At 42.7% G+C, this 22362-nt stretch overlaps 3 protein-coding genes across 3 annotated transcripts; 1 reads left to right on the top strand and 2 right to left on the bottom strand.

Moving 5' to 3' along the window:
- Positions 1 to 2003: 2003 nt before the first annotated feature.
- Positions 2004 to 3808, top strand: LOC127767301 (UPF0481 protein At3g47200-like). The gene has a single exon (XM_052292584.1). The coding sequence runs from the start codon at positions 2132 to 2134 to the stop codon at positions 3392 to 3394; it is 1263 nt and encodes a 420-aa protein (XP_052148544.1). The 5' UTR covers positions 2004 to 2131; the 3' UTR covers positions 3395 to 3808.
- A 189-nt stretch (positions 3809 to 3997) lies between these two features.
- On the bottom strand, positions 3998 to 13359 carry LOC127767300 (uncharacterized). Its single transcript, XM_052292583.1, has 16 exons — positions 12974 to 13359; positions 12197 to 12391; positions 12028 to 12102; positions 11765 to 11929; positions 10697 to 10860; positions 9156 to 9374; positions 8637 to 8763; positions 7423 to 7611; positions 6765 to 6851; positions 6487 to 6641; positions 6118 to 6237; positions 5783 to 6008; positions 5263 to 5322; positions 5001 to 5174; positions 4804 to 4913; positions 3998 to 4634 (listed from the first exon to the last, which is right to left on the bottom strand). The coding sequence occupies exons 1-16, from the start codon at positions 13157 to 13159 to the stop codon at positions 4469 to 4471; spliced, it is 2418 nt and encodes an 805-aa protein (XP_052148543.1). The 5' UTR covers positions 13160 to 13359; the 3' UTR covers positions 3998 to 4468.
- A 710-nt stretch (positions 13360 to 14069) lies between these two features.
- LOC127765454 (probable enoyl-CoA hydratase 1, peroxisomal) lies at positions 14070 to 16214 on the bottom strand. The gene is made up of 3 exons (XM_052290362.1): positions 15651 to 16214; positions 14690 to 14972; positions 14070 to 14346 (listed from the first exon to the last, which is right to left on the bottom strand). The coding sequence occupies exons 1-3, from the start codon at positions 16202 to 16204 to the stop codon at positions 14245 to 14247; spliced, it is 939 nt and encodes a 312-aa protein (XP_052146322.1). The 5' UTR covers positions 16205 to 16214; the 3' UTR covers positions 14070 to 14244.
- Positions 16215 to 22362: the final 6148 nt, after the last annotated feature.

Below are 22362 nucleotides of genomic sequence, written 5' to 3'. Positions count from 1 at the left end.
AAATTTTCTTGGAATTTTTGGAATTTTTTTCGGAATTTCCAGAAATTTTGTGATTGAAATACCCTGAGTTCTTTTTTTAAGCACTTAATAGTGAATAACATGTTGTTTTGCTCTTATTTTCTTGAAAATATTTGTTATGCAAATCTAAATTTACATAAGAATATTTTTTCCTTCATTGGGATTTACCAACATCATTACTCTCTTAAACATAGATAATTTATTTCATAGATTGTGCATCATTACTCTCTTAAACATAGATAATTTATTTCATAGATTGTGTTTTGTGATGTACTGTTAATACTTAATTGTGTTTTATGATGAATCGTTGACCGTTGAGACTTGAGAATTGGATTTACCAGTTTGAGGGGTTTATTATTCCGATAAATTTTCGTTACCGTATTTGCGCTGATTCGTTTTTGCTCTGTTTTTTGTTTCGATAATATTCGATTCCGTTTTTGTATCCGGGGTTTCCGATTCTGATTCTGAAAAAAAATATGAAAACGAAAATGATAAAGATGGTTTCTGTCCGTTTCCGTACCGTTTTCACCCTTAGTTGGGACAACCCAATTTGCAGTGTCACAATTAGGACCTAGAAAAGTTCAATGGCGTATATGACAGATTTCTACCTAACAAATCACAAATGAATAGTCCCAAGCTAAACTGCACGTAACCTCCAATCTTTGAGAATACCATGGCAATGAGCTGTGTTTGTACAGAGAAGTGCGGGCCATGATGTAACGGATGGCATCGTTTGCTTGACGTGCGACCCAGTCCGTGTGCCAGTCATCACAAGCAATGCAAAATTGCAACCTCCGTCCGTCCGTCCGGATGTTCGGAAAGGTCAGCGTGCTTACGGTTTGTGTCCAGGCGGCGTTCTGGTCTGGGCCAACCATAAAAGTATCTCTTACTCCGTCTTTGCTTGGCTCATCGATTGCCATTCGCCGTCGCCGTACGTCCCGTGCCTAGACCACGTCCATGCGTGTATTAATTAGTGTCACTCGAGCTAGTCGTCTCGGTCATCTCTTGCTGGCTTATGATCGAGCTCTCTTGTTTTGTTATAACACTGACGGTGACCGCCGAATATATACGTGGTGGTTTCTTCAACATCTATTTCGCCGTAAACCATTACCAAGCTACGTTTCGTCGTTTCGATCCCGCTTTCTTTGGGGGTTCATTTGTGTAACGTCGGACGCAACAGCTGATGCGAATTATTACGATAGAAAGATCACCAAGTTTGGCAGTTTTGCAGAAGAAAGCAACACCACCATGTTGCATGTGTGTCACGGTGTCACCCCGCAGGACCCCAAATGGCCAGAAGTTTATACCAGGTCAGAAAAGAATCCCCCGCCCATTTCATTATATTTGTCCACAACTTGTATTTTCATTGTAGGAGAGTGGATTTTAAACTCTCCAGAAAACATCACCTTATATCATTTAAAAAGTTATGAAGAAATTTAAAAAGATATATTAATATGTGATATGTTACTCCAAAAACATGCAACATATCTTCACGGTAGAAGTTGAAATTTAAGTGGTATGTTTATGAAGTATCAATTTTTTTATAATTATTTAAGTGACATGTAAATAACAAGGATATTCTTTCGAGAGTTTAGAACAGTTTTTGCTAGTGTACGAGATACTGCCGCCCGCGACTGGCGTAGAGCAAGGCCTGGTTTACTTCCCAACTTTTTCTTCAAATTTTCAACTTTTTTATCACATCAAAACTTTCCTACACACACAAACTTACAATTTTTTTGTCACATCATTCTAATTTCAATCAAATTTCTAATTTTGACGTGAACTAAACACAAGTGCATAGAACTGCAAACCTTTTCTCTCGCATTCTCGTCAGCCACGCTAAAAGTACACGGAGAAATATGGAAATCAAACGCAGTGAAGTGAAGAGCACGATTGCACGATCAGGACGTGCACCGGCCGGGTCTCAGACTCTCAGGTCAACTCCGCCCCACGCGACGTACGCCTCCTAGCTAGTTCGAGCATCCCACGTCGAGTCGCCGAGGCCGCGCGCGTCCTCTCAAGCGGCTAACCCCCGCGCGCGCCGGCGCTTCTCCCCTTCCCGGGCCTCTTCAAAAATCCCCGCGCCGCGTAGCCGATCACTTGTCGCACCAACATGGAGGAGGATGGCGGCAGCGACGCGCGGGTGGTGGAGTCCATGCAGCGGCTGCTCGACGCGGTGCCGCCCGGTGCCGACGACCCGTACACCATCTTCCGCCTCCCCGCGGCCGTGCGGGAGCGGCACCGCGACCTGTACGAGCCAAAGCTCGTGTCCGTGGGGCCGTACTACCACGGCCGCGACGGGCTCGGCGCCGCGCAGCGCCACAAGTGGCGCCTCCTCCGCGACTTCCTGTCGCGGCAGAGCGACGACAAGGCCGGGCTCGGCGCCTACGTGCGCGCCGCGCGGGCGGTTGAGGCCGACGCGCGGCGGTGCTACGTGGAGGGGTTCGACGACGTGGGCGCCGACGAGTTCGCCGAGATGCTGGTGCTCGACGGTTGCTTCCTGCTCGAGTTCTTCCTGAGGAAGAGCGAGGGGCAGCTCGCGGCGCCCGGGGGCGCCAAGTGGGCGTGGCAGCACATGTACCACGACGTCCTCCTCCTGGAGAATCAGATACCGTTCTTCGTCGTCGAGAGGCTGCACGGCGTCGCCTTTGCCGGGGACGATGATGGCGCCGCCGACCGTGACGCGCTCCTCGACATCTTCTGCAAGGCGTTCGCCGGCGACCTGCCTTCGAGCCGCGTCATACGGCCGCCGAGCGACAAGACCATCCACCACCTGCTGCACCTGCACTACGAGTGCAACGTCCGCAACCCGGCCGCGGACAGCGACAAGGCGCGCAACGGCGGGGACGCCGCCAACGGCGGCGCGTCGTCGCTGGCCATCTGGAAGCAGCCGCCCGTCCCGTCCCCGCGCTCCAGCGACGGCGCCATCAAAGGGCGGATGACGTCGATGATCCCGCCGGCGGCCAAGATGGAGGAGGCCGGCGTGACGTTCAAGCGGAAGGCCACCCCGCGCGACGTGTTCGACGTGAGCTTCCGGTACGGCGTGCTGCACATGCCGGCGTTCGTGGTGGACGAGGGCGCCAAGGTGCTCCTCGCGAACCTGGTGGCGTTCGAGCAGGGCGGCGGCCGCGCGGCGCGGAAGCTGGAAGGGGGCAACCTGGCGACGGGGTTCGTGGCGCTGCTGGGTTCGCTGGTGAACTCGCGGCGGGACGTGGAGGTGCTCCGCCGCTGCGGGATCCTGCACTGCATGGTCACCGACGAGGAGGCCGTGGCGTACTTCAGCCACGTGGTGCAGTACACGACCATGGACTACGACCGGCACCTGCTGGCTTGCCTGTTCCGGGACATCCGGGAGCACTGCCACTGGAACCGATGATTTGGGTGTTTCATCCCAATGCTGCTTGGCTGGTTGCTATACGATTGTCTTCATAGATTTCCTTTTACTGAACGATACCTCGATCATAATTTGCCTTTTAGTACATGCGACTCTTACTACCGTTAATTCATAATTTGCCTTTAGTACATGCGACTCTTACTACCATTAATGTAGTTAAACAAAAACAGCAATACCATCCATTCATGTTTTTTTTTTTACTAGCAAGATGGAGTACTTCATGTTGAGAATGTTAATCCCAAGTCAAACTTAAACTGCGGACCAACTAGGTAGCTCTCTTTTGCTGCGTGGTTGCCAAGACACAAAGCTTTGGTGACAAATGACCATTTCCTTACCATGTAAGGAACAGAGCTAAATTCTCAAAATGATCCCTAATTGTTATGACAAAACTATTAAAGAAAGAACTACACGGTTAACCTTTTGCTTCAGAGAACTGCACATTGGACACATTCAGTTTGGCTTACGAGACCACAGGTTGCTAGTAGCCATCCAATGGTAATTTATCAAGAACTACAATAAGTTATACTGCAGTTCGGCAGTTCCCTTCCACAGGCCATAATTGTACAATTTTTAGTGTAGTTGCAGTGAATCAAATAAACCACAAAGGAGCGTAGAACACTAGAGTGAAATCATTGTTAGAGAAAGGAAAACAATTGTTTGCATCATGAGGATTATGGGTTTTATTAACATACCAGGTTTTTCGTAACATACCGGCAAAGGGGAAAACCGTAAATGGCCTGCATTAGACCTTATCTGAACTCCCCTCTGGATTATATCGGCCATTTATGATGGCCGAATGAATCATCTAACTATGGGGTTGCCTGTAGGTACTAAAGAGCAAACATTCTCATAGACAAAACTGTGCCGAGAAAGCCCCCAACGTATACAGCAGATTGTCTAGTCATGGCTGAATGCAGATTGACATCCTTATGAGGCCGGGCACACCTTGCATATCGCAGTGACAGCTTTTCAGCAATCGTTTCAAATTCTATCATGCTTAGCCATCTTGTCATACTAGATAGAATTCAGGGTCATCTTCATCTGGACGCATGTGAATTAGCGGACTGGTGAAGAGAAGAAAATAACCAAAGAGTAGACAAGAAATCCAGCCAGAAGGATCCCTCCGTAAACAAACGCCTGTGATGACTGCTTGGGGTGATTATATTCAATAGTGCAACACTTCATCTTGTCTCTTTCCGCAGACAATACACGTTCTACGTACCTGTCAAATCGAAGATGTTAACAATGACTATTATAAGAAAATAGTGAATATTGAGCAGATAATCACAAAAATACTGAGGGAAATATAATGGGAAATATTTGATGTCTAAGTCAGAACAAAGTGCAAAAGGTAGCTACAGGGAAATCTTGCGTCTCAGAAAAGTACATACTGCTGTGTAAATATAGTGCTCTGCAGGATATCAGAACTGTTTTGATAAGCATCAACTAGACGATGGTCATAGAGCAAGGAGGATAAATCCACAAGTTGTCCTTCAAGCCTCTGAAATGGGGTAAAAAAAAGGAATCAGCTGCAAATAGAACTTTGAATTAAAAATAAACTGGTGCAGTAACAAAAATAAATACTTACATCCAGGTATTCTTCCAAACGTTCAACAAGCTCATGAGGGAAAGGTTCTGGCATAGTTGTTACCTTCTTATAGAATTTCTCTACCCATAACTCTGTGTTGGACTTGTTTTGTTTACCTTTAACAGGTTCTCCTAATGGCGTCTTAAGATGCTCTGATGCAAAGGATTGAACAAACTGCACCAAAGCAGACGGGAGTTAAAGTTTCCAGCGCATGTTAAGAAAATAAGAAAACAAAAGCAAGTTCAATTGAATTCCAGAGGACCTCCGATGTGTCCCTTATTTTGTGAAGAGCAGCATCAACTTGAGCATAAATTGTAGTTCTCTACACATTTAAATGCATACATTAGATTTAGTGCAAATGAATATGACATGTAACAGCTGAAGAAACCAAGGTTTACATAGGTAAAATATCACAAAATCCTGGCCATGCTGATTGTTACGAGTCATGAAGCATAATATCAAGATTTGCTAGATACAGTCATATAGACTACAATTTGCAACGATTAATTAGAGAAATAAATGTCCATGCTACTCTCTTAAACAGGAAACCATAGTCAGAAATTGGTAAAAGGAGGCAAGAAGCAACGGAAGCACATTTGAGCTCAATTTATGACAACCTCCACTCCCATGCTCTCATAAAACCATAGAAGGTACTAGTATAAACTATTGATGTCTCATGATGATGCATGAACATGTTTTGTGCATTCCATTGATGTCTCACTCTGATGCATAAAAATGTTTTTATGTTCAGGAGAAAGGAAAAGCATCATTGGATAACATACCAGTGCAACATCCTGAAGGATTTGACTGATCTTAGAGGAGTTTGAGAATGGTCCAAAGGGATGGCATCCAGCAGCCCACAACCAATTCACAACAGGTCTTTCATGAATATGTGATGCCCTTTCATATGGTGCACTCAGACCTCCAACTGCTGAAGCTAGACCTGCCAAGATGTGGCGCTGTGCTAGAGACGGAAAAGCGAACTGTCTAGTTGTTTCTGACACATAACTGCAATGCAAAATAAAGGCTATAAACACAGCAGCACTTGAACACATGTAGCCATGTCAGAAGCCATAGAACAATTATGTGTGTAGACCTGTACTGAAACTTTGCATACCTTAGAGGAACCTTTTCATTGTTATGCTCAAGTACAATGACAACATCTTTGCTTGTCCAAACAAGATTTTCCTCTTCCATCAGAAGCTCAGCATCAACATCAGCCAATGACAATACAAAGCTGTCAATTCATGTTTTAAAAATATTAGCAACAGCGGTGATATAACTTTTGCCTGAACAGTGCATTCTTAGGATAAAATTTTTATCGCTATACCCAAATGATACTCCTTGATTTTCTACACCATTATTTTAAGGATGGGGCAGCTCTTTAACTTGGTAAGTTACATTTTGATCCTCAAACTGTATATCAAGTGAGTGAGGGTTGGTTTTTAGGCAAGCGTATGTTGATGGAGAAAGGATAGTTGTTTACACTGGAATCACTCTGGTTCCATAAGTCCGGTACAGATCTCCATGTTTCTTCTTTCCAGTTCCTCGTTTTTCTTTCTTATTTCTGGGCATGTAAGATTCCCATATAGACTTATGTTTTATGGAATCATGCGTGTCGTCTTGCTCGTTCAACCAATGCTGTTGTTCAATAAGATTTGAACATACTTTAGCAAGAATAAAAAATCCAAATTACATCACACATGGAGATCCATGAAACTGAAGTGAAATCGCAGGATGTCAATTAGGAAATGTTGCACACACCTGCTTCAGGAAGAACCTACTTGAGAGGGAAGGATTTGCAACTTCTAATAAACCAGCGGACAGCACATCGGCAGAGCGTTCCATTTCCTGTACCAGTAGACAGCATATAACTGTAATTGCATTTCATAAGACAAACATTTTGGATCCATCAATTAGTAACATATTCATGCTGCTTCATGGTTTCACCACAAATTTAAGTCAAAAATGCAATGTGGTCTAGACCACTGTGCGTCAAGATATCTGTTACTTGACTTGCTTCGCATTTGTTTTAGCCCTTTTCTTCATTAAAAAATATAAGTGGAAATCCCATGAAAATTGTCAACCATAACATGTTCTTGTTGATGGTACCACTAAAACAGTTATATGAAAGATATGTTCAACAGGATAGGTGAGATCTAAAGTATAGTTCTCCATGTACACTGCTCACATGCAGTATGCAGCAGCCTGTTTGCTAAATATGGAAATAGGATGATGATTTTCTTAGTTTACATTATATAAATACAAAAAGTGGCCTTCAATCACCAAGGTTGAAGCATTCATGATTCTTGCAATACCTGTAGATCTATTAACCTACTCATCATGGCGATTCGCCAGTGTAAGCTTGTAATTCAAACATTGGAGTATTTGGATAAAGCCAAAATTCAGTTATCCAACAAACCTCTCTGAGTATTGCTCCATCCAAATATGGTTTGGTACGAACATGAAATCGACCATCGGTCTTCGTTTCATGAATAGAATGGCTGCGCATTGCTTTGGAAACTGCAACAGCTAACTTTTCATGCTGATGCAGCGCATGTGAACCAGAAATAATTATTACCTCCTGCCCAGCATGAACCATTCTTTTAACCTGAAATACACAAGATTTGGAGACTCAGTGTGAACCATATTTTCAACAAACTATGTGCATTTCATAATTATACATGTCTGGCAGAAACACATTTTCATTTGGAACATACATCAGTCAGACATTAAATTAGCCCATTTAAGAGCGATGATGTTATTTTTTAAACAAATATTGAACAGTGATGACACTCTGCTTCCGAAATCGAACAGCTTGACATCATAGTTTTTTTAGCAGAGCTTACAACAAGACTGCAGTCGCTGCATGATAGTTCATCACTCTCTACTTGCTTTTAATTGTCCTAAAAGGATCAGGCCAAAAAAGACAGAAGAAAATTACTTAGTGGAACTTGCTGCAGCTACTTATTATGACTGCACGCAAAGTGGCATTGATGATGATATCCCATTTGCATTATGGATTGTGTAGCAACAATGAACAGTCATAATGCTGCCAAAACCCAAAACCTTTGCTTGTGTGCCATTAAATATCGTCAATGCCATATGTATATTTAGTGTTTCCATTTCATAAAAGTGCAGAAGTACCCCCAACACGGTGGAATATCTACAGCTTTGTTTCATATTTACGGAACAGAAAAACAACCAAATTCTAAATCACATATAGCATTCCAGGGTTCTTGGGAGTTGAGATATTACTGTATCATTTGTAGTATTCCCCAAGTCCCCCACCTAGCCTACCTAGGAAACAGGTGCCACCCTCCCACCTTAGCCGCCTATCCCTGCATAGCCAATTTATCCCACCTAGTCCTTAACCCACTTAATCCCACCAAATTGAAAGTTAGGGTGGCACTAATCTGCTGCCCGACTAGCTCATATTGCCTGGTGAACATATTCTGACATCCATTTGCTTATTATTGTGGAATACATCTTTTTGTCCAATAGAAATTTATATGGCTACAAGGTGCTCCAAATGTCTGTAATTAGTGCATGAAGTAAAACAAACCAGTAAGATCGCTACAAATTGCAGTGGCCTCAGCAACCAACAGATGTATTCATGCAAGAAAATCAACGAACCTCTCTTTCAATAGCTTGAACATCTATGCTGTAGTTGTGACCTGCTTGAAGAATGTTGTACCGATTGTGATTCTGCAGCACAATTATAGGTACAAGTAACCTCATTGCCATGTCAACAGTTTCAAACCTGAATTTGGTAGAAAATAGTAATATTAAATAAAAGGAAAAAAATAAAGGGATCATATAATACTTAAAAGAACAGATAAGGCTTGGAGTGTTTGACATGTACTCCCTCCGTCCCAAAAAAAGGCAACCTAAGTACTAGGTTGCCTTTTTTTGGGACAGAGGGAGTATTCAAGAGAGATAATTCTTAATCTTTAAAATCGTAAAATGTAGTGAGAATGACGAGTCAGTGAGGTCTTTTAACTTGAATATACCTGAATACTTGGTTCAACTCCTATTTCACTAAACATTCCAAGAAGTGAATACTTTAGACAATCATTTGATTAATGGAATTACCAATTAACTTTGTCAGATGATAAAGCAACTGTGATCCAAACGGTAACTTTCAAGCAATACCTGACATCAGGAGCAATAACATGCTCAATGGTAGTTGAAATTAACCCACCAAGCTGCCCAATAAAAATATCTTGTGTTGAACTAGCACTGGGAGCAGCAAGCCCTCTTGGGAAGATTATATTTAATAGCCGTGGCAATGACCTATAACTCACACTGCCCTCTTCAGTTTCTATTTTTCCATACGTACAAGGGCCTGCTGACAGATCTATTACAACAAATCTGCAAGGACCAATGCAGTGGTGGTTTAGAGCATATCAGCATACAGAGCTTGGTTACAGTTGCTCAAATAATTCCAGTATAGCATAAAGGGGAAAAAATCCAACATGGAAATATCAACAGTAAAATATGACAGGGCTGGACATGGATCATACATCATACATCATGCACACAAGATGATACATGTATTTCAAAAATCATCTCAGTTGATCTTTCGGTTTTGCTCAACATTAGTTCAGAGGACTGTTGTTTTCTGGCCAACTTGTTATTTTCCCTTTTGTCTATCAATATTTCTTAACTGGGTCTTCCTCATTTCCCATAGTCACAAGTATTACATCCAAAATTGCACAATAAATCTGAAACAAAACAAGTTCCTAATACCAATTCAAGTGGAACTAATCGGTTCTTTTCAGGATCTGCAACCCTGTTTGCAACTAACAATAATAAGCAATAAAATATAAAAACAATGCACAGCTTTTCTGAAATAGCGCTGAAGAGAGACAGTCTGAATATCAACTGCACTACAAAGTAAAATTCTGGCAGTAGACTATCTTACTGGAGAATAGATGCAACTAAAAACATTTTTTACATATAGCCAAGAGCATATTTGCATATATCCGGGTTCAATCATTACCTGTTACAGCATATTGTTTCTGGTGAATAGAAAGCTTAGAGATATATTTATTCGTGTACTTGCCAATACTTGGACAAAAAGGTTCTTACACATTGATTTATCAATGCATGCAAAAATCTAGACTAGAATACTGCCCGTAGGTGGCAAATAAATAGATTCAAAATAAAATGCAAAAAAATAATTATATTCATATCTAAAGACTGTATACATGACCACATGAGATCAATTAGCAACCCGGATATGCACATGTGCAAAGAGAGCTTTTTGTTTATCTTGAAAACAAAACATGCATGTCTACGTATATGACACACAGAGGGCAGGGTGTGTGTAGAACACCCAAATCCTACTTTTAGAAGAGTAACTAATAGTGCTAGCACATACATTTAATGGTAAAAATAGGTTATCAATAAAGAAATGAGTGACAAAAAGAAACAAGTATATGGAACGGTTTGCTGCAACGTTTATTATGAAATGCAATATCCAATAGCTTATAATGTTTGTATGGTTTTATTTCTACAGACTACTGTTTGGATCTGGCAAGATGCAGGTTTATTTTGTCATTTTTAGTGTCTGCTACCTTGTAATAAAGAAGTTGATGCATACTACATCTTGAATATTGATAAAGAAGTTGCAAAGCTACCTTGTAACAAAAAAGAAGAAGAGAGAATTGGAAATTTAGAAGAACAATCACCTTCCAGAACTCAGCCATACTTGAGTTGCACCACCACCATTGTAACGGTATCGGTAGATGTAATCTGCTTCTTGTTTTTTTAGCTCTTGTTCTGTTAGTCTTCCTATCGCACCATACATTAAACTATCAAGATCAGTTTCGTTGTTCCGAGGATCCATTCTTACCTGCCAAGGAAAACTTGTATTGGTGTTTGATGCCACTCTCAGGTGTAATGGTAAAGATAGACAACAAGAGCACTTTATTTCTCCTGTCTGTTAGTAAGAAGCTACTAGACTATGTGTTACAATTTAACAAAAGCATTTCTTATCACAAATCAACAACCACATTTAGATGGACAGACTGGTTTAGACTCAGATCTGACAAAGTGAGAGTTTTCTTGAGTACTAGTGAACGTGCACGTGCAAGGCACGTTATCGTAATATATATTATTGCAAATAAAAACATACCAATTATTAAGTGATAGTTACAAAATAACTTATCCCTTCTATAAAAAAAATGCAATTGTAGAACAATGTTGTCGCCTTAGCAATCTGCAACCAACAAATTAATGTTTCATGACCCTATTGGATACATGTGAGATCCCTAGTCCCTAGCTAGATATGTGAACTAAAAGCATGTAGGATTTCTTTCATAAACAACACAAGGGAAAAGAAATCAGATTTGATCTTTATGAGCTTTCACCTTGTCAAATTTAGTGTCCTATAATCTCATTTGATCATACCAGATTATGTAAGATTTCTTTCATAAAAAACACAAGGAAAACAAATTTTCTTGAGTATAATTCTCACTGGTTCAATTAGCTTCCTTCTCTTTTCCTTAATTTCTAAATAATTTTGTACAATTGCTTATTAATACAATTTCATTAGGGTTCACCTCTATTGTTTTCTCCAAAAGTAAAAGACAGGAAAAATGAACAAAACCAACATGCTCCTTGAATCCAGTATTACCATGAAGGACTGCACTTTCTAATGTCTAGAATTTGCATACAGGTATGAATGACATAAGAAGATTAGGCAGTCAATATAATATGATACAGAAAGAAACAATGATAGATAAAAATCCCCATACCTTATCAAAATTAACGACAAATATTGCAACAGGCGCAGGCCTATCCATCTCAGTTGATGAATAACCAGGTTCCATGTCAAAAATAAATGAATAGAGCCTCTGGAATACAGGCTCTACCATAGTCGCATCTACCTCAAAAAGAGGGAATTCCCTGCCGTATTCACTCTGGAGGGACAGAATATTTAGTGCCATGAACTGTGTCAATAAATGATTTGAACAGCAACTAAACACTACTTTTTAGAAAATAATATAGTCCCAATTACCTCTCTTGCAGTTCCTGCAGGAACCATTGCCTCCTTAAGTGACTTCTCAAGAGAAATCAGCTCTGGTTGTCCAGCCTAAAGAAGTATATTTTTTACAATAGAACAGTATAAAAATAACAGCGACATATTGTAAAAAGAATAATTATGAGACCTTAAAATGAAGCCTTACCGCTATGACATTGTACATGATATGATGCTCAATATCAATTGGTTCTCCTGTCTCGAAACAAGAGGGCCTATGAAGCGGAAAGCTCATCTTTAAGAATTCTTCCAGCCTATGCCCATCCAAGGAGTATCTATACCCTCCATCACCATTGAAACCAATAAGAACAACGTTAACCTCGAGAGGCACCTGAAATGGAACCTGCGAAATTCTCCCAGTGTGTCAACAGACATTGCAAACGTAAAAGATGCACACAATGAATGTTTCAGAAGAAACATAAAGTAGAGCAGCAACAAATGATTACAGAAAGTTAAGATTACTACAGTTTGTTATGCTATTCTTGTTGTATGAGCACCAGTGTGGACAAAAGTTACAACAGCCAGTCAACTACAACAAAAAACTTCTCACAAGGTCTTTTCTTTCCTTATGCCATCTTGCAGGCACTCATAATGCTAGCACATCTAAACAGTCTCACACATGCTCGGAGGAAGAATTCCAACTTATAAGCATACAAATTCTAAAATCTACAAACTTTGCACGTCCCACAACATCAAAACGGCGGTCGATCTCACGAGGGGAGAGGAACGAAATCCACCTGCAGATCCCGTACATCGAGAGTAAAATTCACCGCATCGCAAGCTACTACCAAGCTCGAATTCATCCGAGCTCAAAACCACGGGATCACCTCTGTCGACGTGCGCCACTCGTGTGCGGGCGGGAGAGATTTAACGGGGGGAGCCGACGAGCGACGAGGGGGGATGAGAGTGACGATGAGTAAGTTACCTCTGCGCGCGTGTGGAGCATGCGGCGCACGTCGGCGCGGACGCTGTCCTCGACGTCGTGGAAAGCGCCGTGGTGCCACTGCGGGTGGCCGGGATCCCGGCGGAACGCCTCCCGCCGAGCCGCCGCGGAGGTGGCCACGGCGACCGCGAGGAGGAGGAGGCGGAGGAGGAGCAGGGGAGGCGCCATGGGAGGCAGCGCCCGGGGAGGCGGGGAGAAACCCTAGGGTCGGGGTTTCAGGAAGCTTCGCCGCCGCCGCCGCCGCCTACGAGGCAATCGGGAGGCGGAGCAGCGGGGGTGCGCGGCCGGCGGAAGTGCGGAACGACGACGGTCCACGGCGGGCGCGTGGTTTGGGTTGCGCTCTCTCGGCTTGGCCGTTGCTTTGAGATCGGTGATGTCTTGACTTGTGTGGACTGGTCGATGTTGCGATGTCTGAGATGGATTTCAGAGACTTTACTCTTAACGATAAAAACTCAGGTCTGTTTGGCATAGCTATAGATCACGATATATTTGAATTTTGTATATTAAATTATAGTAATGATTTAAATTTTAAAATTTTATCTAAAGTGAGAACAAAATTATTTATATAAATATTATCAACTTAATCGCACTATCGCAGGTCTAGATAATGAATTTGTGAAGTTAGAAATACACATATTTAAGAAGAAATATTGAATTTGAAGTTGTGCCAAAGAGGGTAGTCTAGTATATAACCAGAGACCCAAATAACCCAAAAAAATTCAAAGCGCAGACACAAATTTAAGTATTTGAACCATAAAAACATTACAAACCTTAATTCATTTCGATCAAAGGTGATGTCTCAAAAGTCAAAACTAAACAATTGAACTAGACACGGATGCTTGGTTCTGGTGGCTCCATGGAATAAAAACACCAGCACCAGCATGATAAAAAGAGCAGCGGCCTCAGATTTTCACCAGCAACATTGATCGCTTACTCAGAAACTTCACCCACGCATCAAAGAAGGCACTCGCACTTCACCTTCTAAAGTTTAGGAAGTGATCGTCCAGCTCGGAACGCCATTTTACCAACAAAATTGCAGGCGTAAAGAAAAAGGGCGAACAGGAACATACAGGCAAAGAACAGAAAACAGCAGCATAGGCTGCGATACTCTTCCAATAACACATGTGAAGATGGTACTTTCTTTGTATGCAACATTGGCAGTGTTTATTTTTCTTTCTGGTCATTGAACACTTCAGTGGATGTATACAGTACATTGATATTTCGGTACATACAGTGGTACAGAACATATATCATCACAGCTTTGATGGTGGCTTCGAACTCCGGCCCTGTATAAATTTCTGCATACTTGCGAATTGCTCTTTTGTCATACCATTGTAATAGTCATGAGCTCTTTCCTGAAATCATAACAATGCTAACATGAGGATGCATTTCTGGAGCATATTAACAACGATAGAAGATATTTCCTGTTTCTTTCCGTTCAGACCCAATATAATCCCATAGACAATATCCATCTTCAATCGGTAAACACAGTGTCAATCTAAAAAGCTTGCTACCTCTCCCAATAAAGACTTTCTTTTTACAAAGTTTGTTCACCAAAAAGGATTTATCAGATGTTATATTTCTAATGGAGGAAATCACCATAACTCTGCCTAGTTTCACTTGTTAATTTGTTGTTAAATTCTGCCAAGCTCTACTAGAAGTTAAATAGTTTAAGCACCACATTGTGTAGGTACAAACCTTTTCAAGAGCTCGAGCATGTTCCAAGTCCAGCTGGAGCCCGTCATTTATAACAGATTTATACAACACAACCAAGTTGCGATTGTTCCTTGCAATGGCCTCACAGACCTCTATTGCCTTACTCAGCACCTGGGTATCATCCACAATGTGGTTAACAAGACCCCACTTCTCCGCCATTTCAGCTGTGATAGGCATGCAAGTTAACGACACTTCCCGTGCTCTATTTGGTCCAATGACACGAGAAAGCTTCTGTGAAAGACCCCAAGAAGGGAATATCCCAAACCTACATCACATTGAACAAAAGCAGATCAGAAAAATAGGGCACAATGTTGTGGCAATGGCATTGATACAAACATGATTACATACTATTTAAAGATATATATTGAACAAAAGCTGATCAAAAAACAGCGCCCAAGGGTGTGGCAAGGGCATCAATCCCTACATGATTTATATGCATTGTCTGAAGATAGAACAAGTATATGCATTTAGCAGGACTTCAGTGTGTAACTCTGCCTAATAAAAGTAGAAATTCCAATTCCAATATCGAGTTCCCCCTTCTGAAACTGCAGGATAAGATAGGATCTCTTCCATGGAACTATTCAAGACAATCTTATGGTCCAAAATCAATTACCAAAGGAAAACAACTGTAATTAAACATTCAAATTTCACCGTGTTCTGCCCATGCTCACACTACTCGAGCGTAGAGGATAATATCCAAAAGGCAAAAGAGGTAGGGCTTTTCTAGTAGATTTCATATAAAAAAGAGACTTTCTAGTACATCGCACTGGATTACTTGTCATCATATTTTGTACTATTTGGTGACCAAGGTATCGAGCTCAAATTGCCAAAATAGAGGAACTAAGATACTCTAATTGAGAAAATCAAGAGCAGTATTTACAACTTGTGATCCTTTTTGCAAGAATAAGTTGTTGACTCAAGAGGTGGAGGGGGGCGAACTCACTTGGCGTGGGTGTCGATGAACTTAGCGGAGCGGCCGGCCACTAGGATGTCGCAGGCGAGGGCGATCTCAAATCCGGCGGTGACGGCGAATCCGGCGATGGCGCCGACGATGGGCTTGCGACAGCGCTCCATCTGGACGACGGGGTCGGCGGCGGGATCCTTCACGTCGCCCTTGAACACCTCCTCCGCAGCAGTCAGGTCCACGCCGGAGCAGAACGCGCGGCCGCGCCCCGCGAGCACCACCGCCGCCACCCCGTCGTCGGCGTCCAGCCGCCGGAACGCCGCGGCCAGTGAGACCATCATGGGCCGCGTCAGCGCGTTCAGCGCTTTGGGCCGGTTGATGGTGACGACGGCGACCCGGGACCCCGGCTTGGCCGGCTCGACCAGGATGAGGTCGCCGGAGTCCGGCGATGTGGCGGCCATCGGATCGGGTGGGGTCGGATTGACTAGCTTTTCGGTTTGGTATACCGACGAGCGACGAGAGTGGGGATGGGAGTAGCGTGTGCTCGTGTCTCTTTTTTTTGGAAGAGACCTTTTGACACTGCAATACTGCATGTGGACCCCACTTTTGGGGGCGGGGTGGGGGGGGGCCAAATAGGCAAATAGCGGTTGATGTTGATAAGGCTTGGTGACGCGTGACGTGTCATTTGTTTTAGGAGTAAGAAAATAAAGCATATCAGCAATTCAGCATATTGTGCGACTCATCAACGCTGTGCCGTGAGCCCGTGACGAACGGGATTGCTACTCCTGTGCCAAAAAGGGAAAAAAAAACTTAGATGGATTTATGGAACGCATATTGGGTAGTTTTTTTTTTTCGGGGAAGTATACTGGGTAGTTATTGTGTTTAAAAGATGTTCTTAATGAATGGATGGATAGGAGAGATTAACATTTATGTTTTTTTATTCATATATGTTGTTTTGTAAACTTTATTATATAAAATGTATGAGTAATTAGGTATGTAGTCTAAACTTCTAAACTTTAAGTGAATAGCATTGATAATTGATAAATAATCTAAATTTATCGTTGATTTTTTTTTAATTTAGACATAATTGCACTTTGATTCATCTTTTATTACAAAGCTTCACTTTAAACTACTCTTTAGATAATCTTTTCACTTTGTACTACAAAATATTACCTTTACTTTTGTTGCACTCTGAACCACTCTAAGGCTGTGTTCGGGAGTAAGGGTTGGGATCCGTCACTCCCTAGCACGGAAAACAGAGCAGCGATTAGTGGGTGAATAATTAAGTATTTGCTATTTTTTTAAAAATGATTAATATGATTTTTTAAGCATTTTTCTTAGAACGGGTACAATAGCAGGCTATAAGCCAGCTATAAACATATTTTAAAGAGATAAAGGAAGAGAGAGAAGAGCAGTGGGCTATAGATCTGTAGCCAGCTGCAGCATAGACTCCAAGACGTAATGTGTGTATGACAGGTGGGACCAGATATTAATAGTATAGTAAGTAACTATTGTATGAATTGGCTATTACATTGGCTATATATGATTTGGAGTTAGTAGTGGGCTATACTATTAAACTTGCTCTTATAGAATTTTTTTTGCAAAAAAACGCACCGTTTAGCAGTTTGAAAAGCGTGCGCGCGGAAAACGAGGGAGGGAAGTTGGGAACGGGAGGTAACGAACGCATCCTCGGAGCAAGGCTAATAATACAACCGACCTGTTGGCTATAAGGTTCTTTGTAGCCTTCTCTCAGCCTACCTATATAATAGTTAGCTCTTTACAATTAATATATGGCGCATCTGTTTCTCTCATTGAGTTTCTTGGTTCTTGTGTCGAAGATAAGTTTACAGTTCGCTTCTCCTCTCTCCTCTCTTCTCTCCTCCACCTTAGCATTTAGCCGGCTTATAGCCTACTACTCCCTCCATTCCAAATTGATCTACATATTTCATAGGTACACCAAGACCAAGAAAAGCTAATAACTCTCTCATAGTATATTTACTCTAGCAACAAACTCAATGCATACACCATCCCCACTATTTCCTAGCCAATAGCAAATCAAGATATTGCATGTGGGTTATAAATACTTGTGTGCATGGATGCATGCATCAATGTTCATTTACTCCAATGCACAAATAACGAATAGACTTAATAAATGAACACAAATATATAGATCATTTAGGAATAACCTCAAAAAAATTATATGTAGATCAATTTGGAATGGAGGGAGTATTATACTTGCTCTACGGATGAGTTCTTTTTGTTAAAGTTCACAACTCAACTCCATCATTTTTCTACATGCATCAAACCACTGTATCAAACCACTAAACAGTGTGTTTTTTTTAAAAAAAAGAGAAAAGAATATATGAAAGTTACTTTAAAAAACACATTAATCTATTTTTTTTAAAAGCTAATACTACTTAATTACTATACACGCTAATGAGTAGCTCCGTTTTGTACGCAAGAGGATTGAGTTTCCAACACCAAGCAACAAACTCAGCCTAACTCTCGTCTGCATTTATCCACTCGTCCGGCGAAAAATAGCCAACTTGCAAGTTGGAAAGATTATCGATATATAGGTGCGGATGTGGTTGAGGTTATTGATGCACTCCAGAAATATTTTAAGGTGGTATAAAATGAAACAAAGGCAAAACAACTTTGTCCACAGTGAAAGGATAGACTAAATGGTGTCCAAAATAAAACTTTGGTAAAATAATAGCTGAAACTCAATTTACTCTTTAGTAATTGGAAAAAATACGAATTACCCCCCAGCTATCGCGGCCGTCCGAATTACCCCCTGAACCATAAAACCGGACATTCTTCACCCCTAACTATGCAATCCGGACGAATTACCCCCTCGACCTAATCCGCGATGGTTTTAGTCTATGTGGCGTACGCGTGGCAGTCCAGTCAATAATTTATTTATTAAAAAATACTGGGACCCACCTGTCATACTCCTATTGCACTTTTCCTCTCTCTCTTCTCTCTCTCACTCTTCCTCTCTCTCTTCTCTCACTCTGTCTCACGCGCACGCGCACAACGGCAGGCGGGGGGCGACGAGCGGCGGCATGGTGCGGCGGCAGCGGCGGCGGTGGGAGCTCGCGCTGCTCGAGCGAGGCGAGGCAGCGGCGAGGCGAGACGGCGGCGGAGGAGGCGAGGTTGTCCCATGGGTTTCTTCTGGTTGTCTCATGCTCTCACGATTGGTCAGTGTGTGTCGTGTTCGATCGATCTACATGTACAGATGATCGATCAATCTTCGAATCGATCGCCGTGTTTTTATTGTGTTTGGTGATGAGATGGTGGTTAAGTGGTATGGTTAGTGTGCGCTAATGGCGGTGGTTTGGTTTGGGGGGTGGTTGTGTGCGTGTGGTTGCAGGGTGGAGAGCTTCATAGAGTACCAGGATGCGTGTAACTCTGGACGGGTGCGCAGCGAGGTCGTGCCCGTGGTGACGACGCTGCTGGTCATCCGTCCCGTGGCGCTGCGGCATCATCATCATCATCTGCCACCGCCGCTGCCGCCTAAGCTGCAGCTCCTCCCGGCGTCCACCACGGCACCGTTGGCCTCCGCGTTCTCGTCCAACTCCACGACCACCACGACCACCGGCTCCTCCTCCCACGAGCAACACGCCAACACGCGACGACGATGAAGCTGTAGCTCTCCATCGGCCCCGCCGTCGTCATCGTCGCGGCGTCCGACGGCGGCGCCGCGGCCGCGGCGGTAGGAGGGGAGGAGGAGGAGCAGCGGAAAGAGGTGAGGCGCGCGTTGGAGGAGAAGGCCGCCGCGGGCGCGGCGCGGGAGCGGGCGCGCGAGGAGGCCGCGGCAGCGGAGCGCGCGCTGGAGGATGCCCGCTGCCGCCTCGCCTCGCTCGAGCAGCGCGAGTTCTACCGCACCCCACCTCCGCTCGCCTCCTCCGTCGCCGCCACCACGTCGCCTTGCCTCCTCCGCCACACCCCGCCGCCGCTCGCCGCCTCATCCCCCGCCACTGGCCTCCTCCGCCGCCGCCGCCGCCGCCGCCTCGCCTCGCCGCCGCCGCTCGCCGCCCCCCGCCTTCCGCTATGCGCGTGAGACAGAGAGTGAGAGAAGAGAGAGAGGAAGAGTGAGAGAGAGAAGGGAGAGAGGAAAAGTGCAATAGGAGTATGACATGTGGGGCGCACCTATTTTTTGATAGGGCCCCTTTGAATCAAAGGATTTATGGAGGAATATCATAGGATTCAAATCCTATATGAAATTTTCCTATGTGGCCCTTTGATTCATAGGATTGAAGCTTTCCAAATCCTATGAAATTCCTATGGAATGGCACATTGCATATGGATTTTGGAGGAAATTTAGCAAGAGCTCCAACCTCTTGAAAAATTTCCTTTGAGTCTATCTCTCTCATCCGATTCCTGCGCTCCAATCAAACGACCATTCCTGTGTTTTGCAATTCTCTGTTTTACACCTCAATTCCTGTCAGAATCCTGTGTTTTTCCTATTCCTCCGTTTTTTTACCCTACGATTCAAAGGGGCCCTAAATAAATTGCTGACTGGACTGCCACGCGTACGCCACGTAGACCAAAACCACCACTGATTGGGTCGAGGGGGGTAATTCGTCCGGTTTGCAGAGTTGGGGGTGAAGAATGTCCGGTTTTGTGGTTCAGGGGGGTAATTCGGACGACCGCGATAGTTCGGGGGGTGTAATTCATACTTTTTCCTTAATAATTTGCTATTGAAACTTTTCGTTGGAAATAGCACCCGATATCTGCTACACCCTCCGTCCCAAAATAAGTGCAGTTTTGCACTATTCACGTTCAATGTTTGACCGTTCGTCTTATTTGAAATTTTTTATGATTACTATTTTTATTGCTATTAGATGATAAAACATGAATAGTACTTTATGTGTGAGACTAAATATTTTTAAATTTTTCAAATAAGACGGACAGTCAAACGTTGGGCACGGATATCCACGGCTACACTTATTTTAGGACGGAGGTAGTACCAACCATTAATCTGCTATCAGCCCCTTATTCACAATTTATTACTTTGGTTTAACACTATCATTCTAAATTTAAGCTTCTCGTCATGTGAAGGTTTTTTTCATCGGTCACACCTCAAATTTCAATCTTATAGAGTTATTTTTAAGGTTTTTCATAGTAGGTTATATTCTAGCATTAACTTTTAAATCGCTAAAATACAAATATAATAATTTTGCCCTAGTGTATTTTTTATTGCATAATAGTTTATTTTTCCTAGCTTATCAACCATAGATAAAGATAATTGGAATATAATACTCTAAGCAAACTGTCAGGGTTATGGATACCACATACCTAATAGTAGTTGACTAAATCTCGGCAGGATCCACCACATACCATGTCTTATACGGAAACAACCTTCGGATATAGGAGAAGTTCCGGATAAGGAAAGACAAGTTCTACATGGAAACGACAAGGACTACTCGAATTGTATCCATATTGGTTTCCCTAGTTCTACTTGGACAAGGGGACACCTATGGGTATAAATACAAGGCCTCCTAGGAGGAGAGGGGAGACGGAACAATAGATCAAGACACAAGATCAACATACAAGCCAACATACGTCAAGACAAGCCGCCAGATATCGACATCGGAGATAAGCCTAGTTAGTCCCCATACGGTTCCTACGACTACCGTCAGTAGGGATCTAGCGTTGTCTCTGATCACGCCGGACACGGATTTGAGGAGAAAGACTACTCTGTTGTCGACTACATGATGGTTTTATGGTCGCCAAGTCGACAACAGATAGATAGGTTACCCCAAATATTGTACTGGTGTGATTATGATGAATAAGAGCAACGATCGGCTTCGGCCAACAGGAGTAGGTTATTACCTGACAATTCAGGGGCCCGAACCTGTATAAAAATCCCTGTCTCCAACTCTTTTACCTCAAACTCGCATATATCCTAGTATCAACGATCCCCATACTATGTAAATACCGGAATCGCGACATCAAACGTCGATACAAAGTGAACGTAACCCAACTAGTTAGATCCCTTGGCAGAACCTCCACATCAAGATATACCGGTTCAGTTTTTCGGAGATGCTCATCCAGATAGAGCGTATGTGTGTGTTCATAAGGATGAGTTTGTGCACGTTATAAGCGTATGCATTTGTACTATGTTTATTTAAAAAATAATATAATATTTCCTCCATGTCAAATTACCTGTCTTTCTAGGTTGTTTGGTACTACCTCCATTATAATATAGTTGATGTTCTAAGTTATTTGGTAAATATTAAGGTTTAGGGAAAATGACTATAATAACCTCTACCAAATGATGTATGGTTGGTGGTTGGGTGTAGAGTGGAGAAAATTTTGAATTGGAGGTGATTGATGTGATAAAATGTACTCCAAAATGATAAAGGTTTTGGAGTATTTTTAAATCCTAAAATGACATCTATTTTAGGACGAAGAGAGTATACACTAAGGTTTAGAATGACTATAATACCCTTATCAAATGATACATAGTTAAGAACACAAGGTTGGTTTAGGGTAGAATAAAAAAAAGAATTTTGTATGATTGATGGGGGTAACTAAATATTTTGGAGTAACGAATATTATAGGACGAAATTTGAATGTTAGAGAGACAACTAATTTGGATCTTTGGGATGGAGAGAGGACTTCAAAATCGTCGATAAAATTCGTTCCGATTGTCGACCCCTTCACATCATAAAGGCATTCACAGTGTACACACATGGCGCGTGGCAATGTTGGTCCACGTAGACAAATCGCTTGCGTGGAGGAG

Source organism: Oryza glaberrima, chromosome 3, assembly GCF_000147395.1.
Source record: "Oryza glaberrima chromosome 3, OglaRS2, whole genome shotgun sequence".
In the NCBI taxonomy this organism is placed as follows: Eukaryota; Viridiplantae; Streptophyta; class Magnoliopsida; order Poales; family Poaceae; genus Oryza; species Oryza glaberrima.
The sequence above is the reverse complement of the archived record's forward strand: the minus strand, read 5'-3'. Positions and strand labels throughout refer to the sequence as shown.

Excerpts from the sequence above, each read along its gene's own strand:
- LOC127767301 (XM_052292584.1), top strand. The coding sequence starts at position 2,132 with ATGGAGGAGGATGGCGGCAGCGACGCGCGGGTGGTGGAGTCCATGCAG.
- LOC127767300 (XM_052292583.1), bottom strand. The coding sequence starts at position 13,159 with ATGGCGCCTCCCCTGCTCCTCCTCCGCCTCCTCCTCCTCGCGGTCGCC. Across the intron at positions 9,375-10,696 it reads GTATGGCTGAGTTCTGGAAG|ATTTGTTGTAATAGATCTGT; the intron begins GTGATTGTTCTT and ends TGGTCCTTGCAG. Across the intron at positions 4,914-5,000 it reads GTTTGGAAGAATACCTGGAT|AGGCTTGAAGGACAACTTGT; the intron begins GTAAGTATTTAT and ends ACCCCATTTCAG.
- LOC127765454 (XM_052290362.1), bottom strand. The coding sequence starts at position 16,204 with ATGCAGTATTGCAGTGTCAAAAGGTCTCTTCCAAAAAAAAGAGACACG. Across the intron at positions 14,973-15,650 it reads TTCATCGACACCCACGCCAA|GTTTGGGATATTCCCTTCTT; the intron begins GTGAGTTCGCCC and ends AATGTGATGTAG. Across the intron at positions 14,347-14,689 it reads ATGCTCGAGCTCTTGAAAAG|GAAAGAGCTCATGACTATTA; the intron begins GTTTGTACCTAC and ends TTATGATTTCAG.